At 37.0% G+C, this 16,842-nt stretch overlaps 1 protein-coding gene across 1 annotated transcript in view; it reads left to right on the top strand.

The window, feature by feature from the left end:
- Nucleotides 1–16,842, top strand: part of LOC106093635 (cell adhesion molecule Dscam2) — a 367,625-nt gene that overhangs the window by 283,257 nt on the left and 67,526 nt on the right. The window contains 3 exon segments of the mRNA XM_059365962.1: nt 55–333; nt 390–568; nt 897–1,155. Of these exon segments, the coding sequence (XP_059221945.1) occupies nt 55–333; nt 390–568; nt 897–1,155 (717 nt within the window).

Below are 16,842 nucleotides of genomic sequence, written 5' to 3'. Positions count from 1 at the left end.
TCTAGGCCTTCAAATGTCATTCTAAACTTCAAGTTCTGTTTTCTTTTTTTGTAGTACCGCCATCTGCTCCCATGATAACTGTCACTGCCACAACCACCAATTCAGTGTCGTTGCAGTGGAAAGTAGAAGACATTGGTGGTTCTCCCCTGCGAGGGTTCACATTGACCTATCGCAAAGAGTTCGGTGACTGGGAAGAGATACAGCTTGATCGGCGTGTCAGCTCCCATCTTCTAGAAGCACTACAGTGTGGCACACGCTACCAATTTACATTGGTTACCTACAACAAAATCGGCACTAGTGCCACCAGTTCAATCGAAGTTGGCAAAACAAAAGGTACTGACTACGGCGAACTAGCATTTATACTGTTAATCATTTGTTATCACCAACAGGAAACAAGCCTATTCCACCCAGTAAGCATAGTCTTATACGGCCAAATACAACATCAGCCCTTGTGGAATTATCCTCGTGGCAGGATGGTGGATGTCCGATACAATACTTTAGCATTGAGTTTAAACGTTATGGTATTTCCAGCGACTGGATTATTGTGTCCAGCCGCATTGAGACCCACGTAAGTCACTGTAATTTCCATGCAGCTTCTAAGCCAATCAAGTAGTACAAATCACAAGCGCAAATTAACCACTCGTATCCGTATCACATACCAAGCGGCTTCATTTACCCTTTTGGCCTTCATACGTAGATATGGTTGTATATGCTCCGAAGGATACACATTCGCGTGAAACAAAAAGCCACAAGACAAGAGCTTTTTGTCACTTCCATTGTTTTGTTAAAGAAAAGGTTTGCACTGCTCGGAAATGAATGTGTGTCATTCGGTGCACCTTTCAAGCTCATTGTCAAAACAAATTATTATTTCATGCTGATCTTTTAAATATTCACAGACTCGCTATACCATTGGCGATTTGGAATCGGGAAGCATCTATAATTTGCGTGTTACGGCCCACAATAATGCTGGTTCCAGCGTCCAGGAGTACACATTTGAAACATTGCGCTTTAGCGGGATGGATCGCGATTTGGATCAGAGCGATTTGCCCCAGGTTAATTCAATGTTCAGAGATGCCCATTTAATAGCGGTGATTATCACATCTATTTTCGGCACAATATTGGCTCTGATCGGAGCCTGCATATGTTTGAAAAATTGTAAGTCCCTTTCTATTGTCCACATATACATTTCTACACAATGAGTTTAAGTTGTCTTTTGTGGTGCAGCGTTATTTCGCCCAAACGATATCACAAAGAATGCCCAAAAAATGGGAGAATTTTAGTTGACGGCACGATGCCAAGCTATTTCATAAAATCCAAAAACAATCTATGTCAGGTTAACCAAATTCTCATATGGCATACAACCCAACTCAACCCTAACCAATTCAAGTACTTAATATAGGAATATACTGAGAGAGGGTTTCGTATTATGTAGTAAAAAATTTACCCAAAATTGGTTTAAACATTTTATTACGCTTTACGCTGAACTACGGGAACATATGCTATTTTCAAAGAAATTGCAATTAGTTCGTAAACTTAAAGTGCGCATTGAAATTATCTAAAAACTTTTCCTCATAACCAGGTTAAACAAGTAAAAAGGCGTTAAGTTCGGCCAGGCCGAACTTTGGATACCCACCAGCTCGGGTATATATGTAAACCACCTTTCATCAAAATACGGTGAAAATTGCATACCTTATGTCCCATAGCAGTTATATCGAAATATGTTCCGATTTGGATCAAATACTAATAAGTACAAGTCATTGTTCAATTGTGTACAACAAAATATTGGCCTTTTGAGTAGCTATATCTAAAAATAAACCGATTTGAAACATATACTATATGGATGTCGAAAAGCCTGACAAAAGTCACTGTGTCAAATTTCAGTTAAATCGGATTCTAAATGCGCCTTACATGGGGCCATGACTTTAAATCGACTTTATATGGCAGCTATATCCAAATCTTTACCGATCTCGACCAAATTACAGAAATGTGTGGAGGAGCTTAACTTAACTCTCTGTCCCAAATTTCGGCAACATCGGACAATAGATGCACTAGACAATTATGGGCCCAAAACATTAAATCGAGATATCGGTCTATATAGCAGCTATTTTCAAATCTGGACCGATCTGTGCCATATTGCAGATGTATGTCAAAGGGCTTAACATAACACACTGTTCCAAATTTCGCGCCTTTTATGGGTCCTTAATTTTAAATCAAGAGATTGGTCTATATGGCAGCTATAACCAAATCTGGTCCGATCTGGGCCAAATTAACGAAGGATGTCGAAGGGCCTAACATAACTCACTGTCCCAAATTTCAGCAAAATCGGAGGATCGGTCTATATGGCAGCTATAACAAGATACAGTCCAATATAGCCCATCCTCGAACTTAACCTGCCTATGAACAAAAAAAGAACCTGTGCAAAGTTTCAGCTCAATGTTTCAATTTTTAAAGACTGTAGCATGATTCCAACAGACAGACGGACGGATATGTCTAGATCGCCTTAGATTTTTACGCTGATCAAGAATATATATACTTTATAGGGTCGAAAATGGATATTTCGATGTGTTGCAAACGGAATGACAAAATGAATATACCCCACCCTTCGGTAGTGGTTATAAAAATTGAAATTCATGTTCAAAAATGTTCCCGTTTGGGAAAATTACATCCTTAATTGTGACCTATGACAAAAAAAATTTCCAGATCGGGCTATATGGCAGCTATGTCAGGTTATGTACCGATTTGCGCCATACTTATTGGAAGTTATTGGAAGTTACCAAAACACCAAAACACTATTTCAGCCAAATCGGACAAACAATGAGCGCTCTATTGGCTCAAGAAGTCAAGAGCCAAGATCGGTTTATATGATTGCTATACCAGAATATGAACCGATTTGAGTCATACTTGGCACAGTTTTTGGAAGTGATACCAAAACACCACGTGCAGAATTTCAGTCAAATCGGATGAGAATTGCGCCCTCTGGAGGCTCAAGAAGTCAAAACCCAAGATCGGTTTATATGGCAGCTATATCAAAACATGGACCGATTTGGCCCATTTACAATCCCAACTGACCTGCACTAATAAAAAGTATTTGGGCAAAATAGCTTTACTCCATCGAAAGTTAGCGTGCTTTCGACGGACAGACGGACGGACGGACGTACGGACAGACGGACGGACATCGACATAAAATGTCACGACGATCAAGAATATATATACTTTATGGGGTCTCAGACGAATATTTCGAGTAGTTACAAACAGAATGACGAAATTAGTTAACCCCCCATCCTATGGTGGAGGGTATAAAAATCAATTTGTGTTTGTTTGTAGATTTGTTTGTATGTTTGTGTGTTCCTTATAGACTCAGAAACGGCTAAACCGATTTTCTTGAAATATTCACAGATGGTGCATAATGACCGTGGTGAAAATAGGGTACTACATTTTTATACCCTCCACCATAAGATGGGGGGTATACTAATTTCGTCATTCTGTTTGTAACTACTCGAAATATTCGTCTGAGAATATATATTCTTGATCAAGTATATATATTCTTGATCGTCGCGACATTTTATGTCGATCTAGCCATGTCCGTCCGTCTGCCCGTCCGTCCGTCCGTCTGTCTGTCGAAAGCACGCTAACTTCCGAAGAAGTAAAGCTAGCCTCCTGAAATTTTGCACAAATACTTCTTATTAGTGTAGGTCGGTTGGTATTGTAAATGGGCCATATCGGTCCATGTTTTGATATAGCTGCCATATAAACCGATCTTGGGTGTTGACTTCTTGAGCCTCTAGAGTGCGCAATTCTTATCCGTTTGGGATGAAATTTTGCACGACGTGTTTTGCTATTATATCCAACAACTGTGCCAAGTATAGTTCAAATCGGTTTATAACCTGATAAAGCTGCCATATAAACCGATCTTGGGTCTTGACTTCTTGAGCCTCTAGCGTGCGCAATTCTTATCCGATCAGAATAAAATTTTGCACGACGTGTTTTGCTATTATATCCAACAACTGTGCCAAGTATGCTTGAAATCAGTCCATAACCTGATATAGCTGTCATATAAACAGATCTGGGGATTTGACATCTTGAGCTTCTAGAGGGCGCAATTCCTATCCGATTTGGCTGAAATTTTGCATGACGTATTTTTTTTTTACTTTCAACAACTGTGTAAAATAAGGTTCAAATCGGTTCATAACCTGATATAGCTGATATCGTTTAATAGCAGAGCAACTCTTTTCTTATATCCCGTTTTGCCTAAGAAGAGATGCCGGGAAAAGAACTCGACAAATGCGATCCATGGTGGAGGGTATATAAGATTGGGCCCGGCCGAACTTAGCACGCTTTTACTTGTTTGGTATCTGAAGTGGGGCGGACCTTCCCCCTTACCCTAATTTTCAGAAACGCCAGATCTCGGAGATGGGTGGTGCGATTTAAGCGAAAAAATGTTGTTTCCAAATTTCGGATGGGGTACTTAGCTCAAATGAAAGATATTTAGGATAAGAAAACGTATCTGATATCCAATTGTCGGACCTTGGGGGAGCACCCCAAGCCCTAATACACCCCCAAATCGGACATATTTACCGACCATGGCAATATAGGACTCAAATGAAAGTATTTGCGAGTAGAATACGAATCTGATATCCAAATGTGGGAGCACGTTTTTGGGGGTCCACCCCTTCCCCAAAACACCCCCCAAACAGGACTTTTTTACTGACCATGGAAATATGGGGCTTAAATTAAAGGTATTTGAGTGTAGAATACGAATCAAGTATCCAAATATGGGACTAAGTGTTTGGGAGGTAGCCTTTCCCCAAAAACCTCCCCCAAAGGGGAGACAAATTTACGACCATAGCCATATGGGGCTCAAATGAAAGGTCTTTGGGAGTAAAGCACGAATTTTATATCAATATTCGGGAAAAGTGTCTATGGGGCCACCCCACCCCCACAACACCAGCCAAATAGTAAGTATTTTCTGACTATTGCAATACGAGGCTGAAATAAGAGGGTTTTTAAAGTGGACCACGAATCCGATATAAATTTTCAAGTCCAACTCACTGAGTGGCCGCCCATCCCCCAAAACACCCCCCAAGCCGGTCATGTTTGCCGAATATGGAAATATGGGGCTCAAATTAAACGTATGTGGGAGTAGACTACATATCTGATATCAACATTAGGGGCCAACTGTCTAGCGGACGTTCCACCACCATAACAACCCCCAAATAGGACGTATTTTCTCACCAAGACAATTTGGGTCTTAAAGAGAGTGGAAAAAAAATATTCATAGTTTTTAGGGCCAATACCCCAAACCGGACATATTTGCTGACTTTTGCAATAAGGAGTTTTAATGAGATTAGAAAACGCATTTGATATCCAATTTTGAGGGCAATGGCTATATGGGGTTCAAATAAATGATATTTAGATATATGAGAATAGAGTACGTTGCTGATATATTTTCCGGGCTTAATGTTTGGGGGACCACCCCAATCGCCAAACACCCCTAAAAAGGGCTTATTTACCCACCATGTCAATGTGGAACTTAAATGAAAGGTATTGGGGGTAGAGCAAGAATTGATACCCATTTTCAGAAGAATTGATACCCAAAATACCCCACAAACAGCAACTTTTTAGTGACCATCGCAATATGGTGCTAAAATAAAGGTTTTTGGGAGTAGAATACGAATTTGATATCCAAGTGTAGGACCATGTATTTAGGGGATCAACCCTTTCCCAAAACACCCCCAAAGGAAAAAAAATTTCAACCATGCCAATATGTGGCTCAAATAAAAGGTATTTGAGATTGGAAAAGGAATTTGATAACCTATTTTGGGGCCAAGTGTTTGGGGATGCCTCATCCTGTAAACTACTCTTAAGCCAATGGCAATATGGGGTTTAAATAAACGGTATTTGAGAGAAAAGCACGATGCTGATATTTTTTCAGGGCCAAGTATCTGGAGACCGCCTCTCCGCCTAAAACACCACTAAATCAGACATCATGAGAATATCGGGCTGAAATTAAATATTTTAAGAATGGAGTACACCTTACATCCAAACTTATGTTCGTAGATCAATAAAGATTATGTGGGATTCGGATAAAGGCACTTATATTGTTAAACTGTTAGTCAAGTTTGCATGGTATTTCACTAAAAGATCTTTAATTGTCGAAAATAAATATTCCAAGGAAACTTTTGTCCCATATACATAAAGTAAAAGAAGGCGCAGCGGAGCGGGCCCGGGTCAGCTAGTAACTTATACAGATCTTTATTTCGATGAGTTTCAAACGGAATGATGGCCTTAGCACACCCCCATCCTATGGTGGAAGGTATAGAAACGAACTACCAAGTCTGGTGGTAAAATTATTGAAAATACATATGTACAAAGAAGGAAAATTATAGCCCACCATGTTAAAGAGAGCGATGAACAAAAACATGTATTGCTATGATAAAATACAAAAGCATGGGCTACTATTTATAAAAAAAAACAAAAGCATGACGTCTGTTTTCAGAAATAATAATGAGGGAATACAGTTTCATAAACAATTTCTTCAACACTTCCACTATTATGCTCGAAAATAGTTACCTATGTATTTAATTTTTGTTAGATAAAGCTTCTTTGTTAAATTGAACTGCTGCTTCAGGATTGGTTTTGTGAATATATCAGTAAATTGACTATTCGTTGATACGTATGGAATCTCAACTCTCGTCTCTCATATATATTCCGTACGAAATGATATTTAATTTTGATATGTTTACTTTTGTAAAATTGATGGTTCTTCATACGTTCAATGTAACTTTGATCATCTAAAGATAGGTTGGGAACATATTATTTTCAGAAATTAGCTCTTGAAACAATCGTTTGATTCAAATCAGCTCTTCAACTCCTTCGCTTGCAGCCACATACTCCGCTTCAGTTGTGGACAATGAAATTTCCAAAGAACATTCCATTAAGGAACAGCTGATACTTCTCTAATATCAATGAGTGTAGTCCGATTAATGTTTAAGCTCAGTGATAAGGGGTCTCCTTTTTATGTCGAGTACGATCGGCGTGACGCATGACGACACCATTTGAAGGAGAAGATTTAACATGGCAGGATGCCTCACGAATGAAGCCAGCATTAGTAAGGAGAGACTTGGACCCGGGTGTTCGGCATCATAGGAGGACATGCTAGCCTCTGGGGCACGGTGGCTTCCGAGTAATAGGACCATATAATAGCATAATTACGTTTGCACTTGTTAAATGTCTTCTTTCAATATCACGTAATCTGAATCCGTATAATAATCTAGCTTTGAATTCTCCGCTTTAAGATATAAAATTCATTCACTACCAGTTCCACGCAAGTATTCAAAGATTCGTTTTACTGCGTAACCGTTGTCTACATTATAAAAATAAAGCAAACGGCTTGCATGAGAAACCGCAAACGCTGTCAGATCTTGTTAAATACGTTAAAGATCCGACAGCTTCTCTATACACAGAAAAAATATAGACTTAAATTCCACCGATTAAAAATGGTTTTGACTTACAAAAACTTTCAAACAAGGTGTTAATTGCTTTAATTATTTCTGAGAAAGAAATTCTATTTCGTTTGTATCACGAGAAGTGATTGGTAAACAATGCATTCGTTGAACATATTTTTAATTGTACGAATTAAATTGTTATTTAATAGTAAAAAATTGTGCATTGATTAAGATTTCATTGAGTTCGCTTTCACACATATGTAATGCGAAAAGAAGTGAGAATGAGTCAAATATATGTTTCCCTTCTATCACATTCATACACAAAATAGCGTTACTAAACAAAAACATATATCAAGAAAAATAGAAAGTGTAGTTGATTATCGCTCCATAAAATATTATTTATTTAATTATAATTTCACAGCAAAAAAAATTATTGTGAATACGTAACGCTGATATAGTGAAAAGAGGAAAAAATAGGAAGAGAGGAAACGCAACAAATTGGAGCACGTTGTAAAATGAAAACGTGGTATTTATAAATATTATTATCTTTATCTTAATTTAATAGTTTATTTTCCATATACAGATTATATTATCTTGGAAAACAGCGCTAAGGATGGAAGATAACATATGTGGATCTAGATTTCATGGCACTGTGCTATAATAAGATTGGTTATTATTATGATTAATTTTAAATATGTATATAAATTATTTTGGTTATTATACTCTATACAGACCATGTCCCCGACAATGAATTGAGGCTCAAATTGGAAGCGAAGCATGGGATCATTAAATAAAAAATACATATGTATTTTTTCAGCAACATATTTTATGTTTTACACGCAATTTAATCCAATGAAATAAAAAGTTTTTTATTCAAGTAAAAATATGAAATATTTATTTTTATTGAAACAGTAAACAAAACTTCTTTAAAAAAATTGCGTCTTTCAAATAAATGGTTTATGGAATTATCAGCCAATTTAATTAAATTTTTGAGTTTATCGTTCATCCAAATTGCAAAATGGTTAATCAATTATACAAATTCCATTAAGGAAATTTTTCAATTGTATGTACACATTTCCTAATTGAAACTAGTTTTTAATTTTTTCTGAGTGTGGAAATTAAATTTCTTTATTCTTTTTAGTAAAAGGTAACACTTTGGTATTGAAACTGATGCTGAATTTTAAATATCGAATTTCTCAACAACCTTCATAATGTACGATGTTTGTCGAATATGCAATCTCCCTGGTTCTTGAATTATTTCCATGCCACGGTAGTTTAACGAAGAAAAAACTTTAACAACGAAATATCCTCTTAAATAATCAATAACTTCGTCATTTATCTCTTTGGATGCCGCCAAAATTATTCCATTGAATATGTAAATACCCAGCACAGCATATTCATTACCTATATCACCGATGAATTGCTTGTTGGCAATATCTTAAAGATTGCTTAAGGCTCTATATAGCAATAAAGGCTAATTTTGTACATGAACATTCCACTAAGGAACAGGGGCAAACTTCTCACATACCGATTCAAGTTTAAGCTCGTTGATAAGGGGCCTGCTTTTTATAGCGGAGTCCGAATGGCGTGCCGCAGTGCGACACCTCTTTGGAGAGAAGTTTTACATGGCATAGTACTTAACAAATGTTGCCAGCATTAGGAGGGGAAAACCACCGCTGACAATTTTTTTTCTGATGGTATCGCCAGGTTTCGAACCCTGGCGTTCAGCGTCATAGGCGGACATGCTAACCTCTGCGCTACGGTGGTCTCCTAAGGCCATATATACTTTTCTTTAACTCGCAGATGTTGTCCTTGCATCACTGTAGCCTTTGAGTTGCTGCATGAAAATATCTTCATCCAAAGAACTATACAGGAATTTTGTGTTTAAATGAAATTGTGCTGGATACTTATCTAAAGACGTAATAAGACAAAATCATCCTAATTGAAGTGAACCTTGCTACATGACTGAAAGTTTCCTCGTAATCAATCCCACACTTTTGACAAGTCGCTCTTTCTATCGTTCTATTTCACCGATCTGATTTCTAATGAATTTGTAGACCCACTTCGGTATTTTTGCTTGAAGTAGTTGAACAAGACTCCAAGTTTAATTGTCAACAAGTGAAATAAATTCCTCATCAATGGCTTTCTTCTACTGCTTCTTAATACCACTATTTATAGCTTCTTTATAATTCTCAGCCTCACCCAGAAAAATTTTTCGCAATCGTCTTTCTTTCATTGATATTATTAACGTCATCTCTAATGATGTGCTCACGTTCCTCCTCATTATAATTTTTCGTGGAATCTGAATACATTTATTTAATTTTTACTCAAAATTGCAGTTACCTCTTTATCGCAGAACTCCGAATCACTATCCGAATGGATTATTTTAACTATCCTTTCTGTATCAACTTCCATTCGCTCTATATATTTACTTTTCATATCAGAAACTTCAGTTTTTTTTTTACAAAAAAAAAAAAAAAAAAAAAAAAAAAACAAGATATGATCCGGTTGGATAACAATTATATTATATGTTGGAGACTTTGTAAAATGTCAGCCAATTCGAATAAGAACTGCGCCCTTTGGGGGCTCAAGAAGTAAAATAGAAAGATCGATTTATATGGGAGCTGTATCGAGCTATAGACCGATTCATACCATAATAAACGCGTATGTTGATGATCATGAGAGGATCCGTCGTACAAAATTTCAGGCAAATCGGATAATAATTGCGACCTCTACAGGCTCAAGAAGTCAAGATCCCAGATCGATTTATATGGCAGCTATATCAGGTTATGAACCGATTTGAACCTTATTTGACACAGTTGTTGAAAGTAAGAATAGAATACGTCATGCATAATTTCAGCCAAATCGGATAGGAATTGCGCCCTCAAGAAGCCCCAGATCTGTTTCTATGACATCTATATCAGGTTATTAACCGATGTGAATCATACATAGCACAGTTGTTGGATATCATAACAAAATACTTCGTGCAAAATTTCATTCAAATCGGATGAGAATTGGGCCCTCTAGAGGCTCAAGAAGTCAAGAACCAAGATCGGTTTATGCGACAGCTATATCAGGTTCTATACCGATTTGAACCATGCTTGGCGCAGTTGTTGGATATCATAACAAAACACGTCGTGCAAAATTTCATCCCAAACGGATAAGAATTGCGCACTCTAGAGGCTCAAGAAATCAACACCCAAGATCGGTTTATATGGCAGCTATATCAAAACATGGACCGATATGGCCCATTTACAATACAAACTGACCTACACTAATAAGAAGTATTTGTGCAAAATTTCAAGCGGCTAGCTTTACTCCTTCGGAAGTTAGCGTGCTTTCGACAGATGGACGGACAGACGGCCGGACATGGCTAGATCGACATAAAATGTCGCGACGATCAAGAATACATATCCTTTATGTGGTCTTAGACGAATATTTCGAGTAGTTACAAACAGAATGACGAAATTAGTATACCCCCCATCCTATGGTGGAGGGTATAAAAAAAACAAATCGATAGTTAGATTGGTCTTCGCGAAATAAAACCATATATCTTGAACCGCCAAATGACATTTCCTGCATCGGACCACAAGCGTCTGCATGAACCGAAATTCCAATTTTCTCTGCTCTGTTATTGCCCTCGATAAATGGCATTATAAATTGCTTCCCCAATAAACCACCCAGCAGAAAAAAATTTCACCGGTATATTTGATTTGCTGTAGCTCCGAAACTTTTTTTACATGCAACTTGTTTTATGCCACATACACTCATGCCAAACTTGAAGGGAATTATTGCGGACAGCCATATTTATTTCTGCAGCTGGAACACAACTTGCTTTTAACAGCAATTTGAAAAGTTCTCGCGAACATCAAAATCTGTTCATCACATTTGAAAACACAATAATCTGCTTCAGCTTCCATTATGTACTCCTTGTCTACCCAGCCATAGAATTTGTGATAAATGTTTGGATTGCCAGTTTTCTCCATCAAATGATTCAATATGCATATCACAAATTTAATTCATACGGGAATAGAATGGCCCCATTTCCAGCCTTCAGGTTTCTACACTGAAAAAATGTATGCTTTACTTTTAAACATTCACGTCAAACATTATCAATGTCAGTCTGTCGAAAGCACGCAAACTTTCGTACGAATAATACTCCTATTGGTGTAATTCGGTTGGGGTTTTTAATGGGCCATATCGTTTCATGTTTTGATATAGATGGCAAATAAACTGATCTCGGTTTTGACTTCTTAAGCCTCTGAAATTCTGTACGAAGTGTGTTGTTTTGATTTGCAACAACTATTCCTATAGCTGTATCATTTCAGCGTCCTTTCGTAGTCTGCTCAATTTTCAATTTTTGTGGACGAAGGAGCACGTTGGCCGAGCTCAATGAATTTTTCCAGCATTTTGATTGGAACCATTTTTTTGTAAAAGGTGACGTAATTGCTGCCGCTGAAATGGTGGAAGGAGTAATATTAATAGGAATGAGATCGTTCATTCCGACTAATAGTTTGTCGGTTAAGTCAAAAGTGCAGTTGGTTTAACCGGGCATGCAGAGACCAAACAAGTAAGAGCGTGCTAAGTTTGGCCGGGACGAATCTTATATACCCTCCACCATGGATCGAATTTGTCAAGTTCTATGCGCGGTATCTCTTTTTAGACAAACTAAGAAAATTGAATAAGAACTGTTATTCTATTAGAGCTATATCAAGTTATAGTCCGATTCGGACTTTAAATATATGCTGAACATTGTAGAAGTCTTTGTGTAATATTTCAGTTCATTCGGATAAGAATTGCACCTTGTAGGGGCTCAAGAAGCAAAATCGGGAGATAGGTTTATATGGGAGCTGTATCAAGCTATTCATCGATTCAGACCATATTAGACACGATTATTGAAGATCATGAGAGAAGCCGTTGTACAAAATTTCTACCAAATCGGATGAGAATTGCGCCCTCTAGAAGCTCAAGAAGTCAAGATCCCAGATCGGTTTACATGGCAGTTATATCAGCTTATGTACCGATTTGAGCCATACTTGCACAGTTATTGGAAGTCATAACAAAACACCTCTTGCAAAATTTCAGCCAAATCGGACGAGAATTGCGCCCTCTAGAGGCTCAAGAAGTCAAGACCCAAGGTTGGTTTATATGGCAGCTATATCAGCTTATGGACCGATTTGAATCATACTTAGAACTTAGAGTAAAGGGTAATCCATCGGCAATCCCAACTCTTGTTAAAGATGACCAGTTATTTACTAATTCAGTTGATGAGGCTAATATACTAGCTGAAATGTTTGCAGGAAATTCTTCAGTTCGGTTTTGCAATTAAGTGTATCTAGTTTGATGCCTCTTTGACATACATTTGGAACACGGAATTGGACTAGATCACCCGATATACGAACCGAGTATGGACCATATCAGACCATGTTTGAATATAGCTGCCATGTGGACCGATTTACAGATCTGGGATCTTAAGCCATAAAATCCTCATTTATAATATGAATTCTTTGGTTTTAAACTGTTTTTCATACACACTTCTCGGTACCTGAACCGAGTATGATCCGAATCGGCCCCTACTTGGACATTGATATAGATATAGTAAGTTTTTAATAAAAACCCATAATAAATATATCCTTGGTGGTGGGTATTAAAAGTTTGGAACGGCTGAACTTAATGCGTTTTTACTTGTTTTTATACCCTCCACCATAGGATGGGGGGTATACTAATTTCGACATTCTGTTTGTAACTACTCGAAATATTCGTCTGAGACCCCATAAAGTCGTGATATTTTATGTCGATCTACCCATGTCCATCCGTCCGTCTGTCTGTCGAAAGCACGCTAACTTCCGAAGGAGTAAAGCTAGCCGCTTGAAATTTTGCACAAATACTTCTTATTAGTGTAGGTCGGTTCTGTAAATGGGCCATATCGGTCCATGTTGTAATATAGCTGCCATATAAACCGATCTTTGGTCTTGATTCTTGAGCCTCTAGAGTGCGCAATTCTGATCCGTTTGGGATGAAATTTTGCACGACGTGTTTTGTTATGATATCCAACAACTGTGCCATGTATGGTTCAAATCAGTTCATAACCTGATATAGCTTCCATATAAACCGATCTTGTGTCTTGAATTCTTGAGCCTCTAGAGTGCGCAATTCTTATCCGATTTGAATGAATTTTTGCACGAGGTGTTTTGTTATGATATCCAACAACTGTGCCAAGTATGGTTCAAATCGGTCCATAACCTGATATAGCTGCCATATAAACCGATCTTGGGTCTGGACTTCTTGAGCCTGTAGAGGTCGCAATTATTATCCGATTTGCCTGAAATTTTGGACGACGTATTCTCTCATGACCATCAACATACGTGTTTATTATGGTCTGAATAGGTCTATAGCCCGATACAGCTCCCATGTAAATCGATCGATAAATTACTTCTTGAGCCCCCAAAGGGCGCAATTCTTATTCGAATTGGCTGGCATTTTACACAGGTGTCCAACATATAATTTAATTGAGGTCCAAACCGAACCATATCTTGATATCGCTCTAATAGCAGAGCAAATCTTCCGGTGTTCAGAAGTAAATTCGGATTATCTTTTTGTATAGGAGCAATAGACAAAATTTCAGCTAAATCGGATGAAAATTGCTCCCCCTAGAGGCTCAAGAAATCAATTCAGGAGATCGGTTTGTATGGGGGTTTATCCCGGTATAGACGTCGATCAAGAATACATATAATGGGAGTTGAATATTGCTTGATGTTGTAAACGTAATGACAAATTAATACATCACTTCAAAGGGCACGGTGTATGCAAGAAGAAAATTGAAAAATAAATAGTCAATTTAAAAGCAAAAGCGCGGGAGCGCAGCAAAAAAAAATTGTAGGAGAGGAGCGCTCCGGATCCCTGATAGTAGTGCAATACTTTTTATCAAAAAGCGACTCAGGCAATGTGTAATCCACACTGCCTGGAACATCGGTCATTGTATCACAGTGTCCATAGCCGCTGCCTCACAGCAGTGGTCGCAGCAATTTGACTAGCCACAATGTACGGAGGCATTAGGTTTAGCATTAAATTCAGTGCATCAGATGGTGTCGTTCTCAATGCGGCTGGGCTGCACAAACAAGCTATCCTTTGGACTGGTGAAGTCGCCTGGTAATGTCATCAAAATCTTCGTTATAAGCATTGATTTCGAAATGTTCTCTCCAAGATATTTTAGATCTTTCGCAATTTTCCGTAACTTGGAAACATGTACTACGGTACAATCTTCCTGAAAAAACTGTTGTTGTTAAGGATGTATTGAAGTCTCAGACTTTTGCTCGTACACACTTTCCAAAATTGTCCACATGTCGGCTGCACACTCAAAAAAAGTGAACTCCAAATTAATGAAAATTTACTTAAATGGTAGTAAATTAATTAATGATTTGGCGCTTAAGATTTTTATGTACCGTTTGGTATATGCAAGTGGCCTAAAATCTAGTTGAAATATTAAAGAAGTTGGGATATATGAACTCAATTTAAGCATGTTTTGATCATTTTCATAAAAATTTGTCGTATGATAAATTTATTACATTTACGTTCGGAAATGGTCATGTACGTAAGGAGCATATATTAAAGTAAGGTTTTATTTGCATTGGGTAGTAATTGGAAATAACTAGTACTTTATTTAAATGTTGCTTAAAAGTGTTATTTATTAAAATATTTATTATTTGATTAGTATATATGTAATTATTTTAAATGTAAAATTTTCGCTTAATTAATTTATAATTAATTAATAATTTATAATTTTTAGTCAAACTAAAAACGACAATTTTATTGTTTATTAACACTTTACTTTTCATTCGCATTTGTAAATGAATTGTCTTAAACATTTATTTATCTTAAATACTTTGACTGGTATTTACCATTGATCTTTAGTGAAAAAGCCATGGGTAGTCCATAGTTGTAGTCAGGATTTGCACATAGAAAGTCTAAAATGAAAACAAAAGCAAAAACTTTTAGTTGAAGTAACTATAAAATAATTCAAATTACTTCAAATGGATATCTATCTGCTGCATCAACCGGAGTTTGATTACCTACCTAGAATATCTAAAATGAAAGCAGAAAATAAATTAGTAAGAAACAAGTAAAAGCGTGCCAAGTTCGACCGGGCCGAATCTTATGTACATACCCTCCACCAAGGATCGCATTTGTCGAGTTCTTTTCCCGGCATCTTTTCTTAGGCAAAACAAGACATAAGAAAAGATTTGATCTGCTATTAGAGCGATATCAAGATATGGTTCAGTTTAGACCACAATTAAATTATATGTTGGAGACCTGTGTAAAATGTCAGCCAATTCGAATAAGAATTGCGCCCTTTGGGGGCTCAAGAAGTAAAATAGAGAGATCGATTTATATGGGAGCGGTATCGGGCTATAGACTGATTCAGACCATAATAAACACGTATGTTGATAGTAATGAGAGAATCCGTCGTACAAAATTTCAGGAAAAACGGATAACAATTGCGACCTCTAGAGGGTCAAGAAGTCAAGATCTCACATCGATTTATATGACAGCTATATCAGGTTATTAACCGATTTTAATCATACTTGGCACAGTTGTTGGATATCATAACAAAACACGTCGTGCAAAAGTTCATTCCAATCGAATAAGAATTGCGCACTCTAGAGGCTCAAGAAGTCAAGACCAAGATCGGTTTATATGGCAGCTATATCAAAACATGGACCGATATGATCCATTTACAATACCAACCGACCTACACTAATAAGGAGTATTTGTGCAAAATTTCAAGCGGCTAGCTTTACTCCTTCGGAAGTAAGCGTACTTTCGACAGACAGACGGACGAACGGACAGACAGACGGACGAACGGACAGACGGACGGACATGGCTAGATCGACATAAAATGTCGCGACGATCAAGAATATATATACTTTATGGGGTCTTAGACGAATATTTCGAGCAGTGACAAAATTAGTATACCCCCATCCTATGGTGGAGGGCATAATAAAATAATGTCTAAATACAGATCTAAATAAATTAATAAATAAAAAGAACAAGTAAATAAAAAATAATTTTATTAATAATTAATTGATATATAAATAAACAAATACATAACCAAAGAAATGACTGAACAAATACATGAATAAGTAAAATAATAAATAAATAAAAAGTAAATAAATGAATGAATAATTAAATAAATAACTTATATTAATAAACACATAAATAGACAAAAAAAAATAACTTACCTACAAATTTATTTTCTTGGTATTCATTGTAAGTGATGAATGAATAAACATGTTGTATCTTGATAAAAGTAGGATGTATTTTTATAAAACGTCAAGGCTTTAAATTCGACAAAAGCAAACAAAAAACAATTACATTTCATTTAATTTAATTAAAATTA

This window comes from Stomoxys calcitrans, chromosome 3 (assembly GCF_963082655.1).
Source record: "Stomoxys calcitrans chromosome 3, idStoCalc2.1, whole genome shotgun sequence".
In the NCBI taxonomy this organism is placed as follows: Eukaryota; Metazoa; Arthropoda; class Insecta; order Diptera; family Muscidae; genus Stomoxys; species Stomoxys calcitrans.
This window is presented reverse-complemented; position numbering and strand designations above follow the sequence as displayed.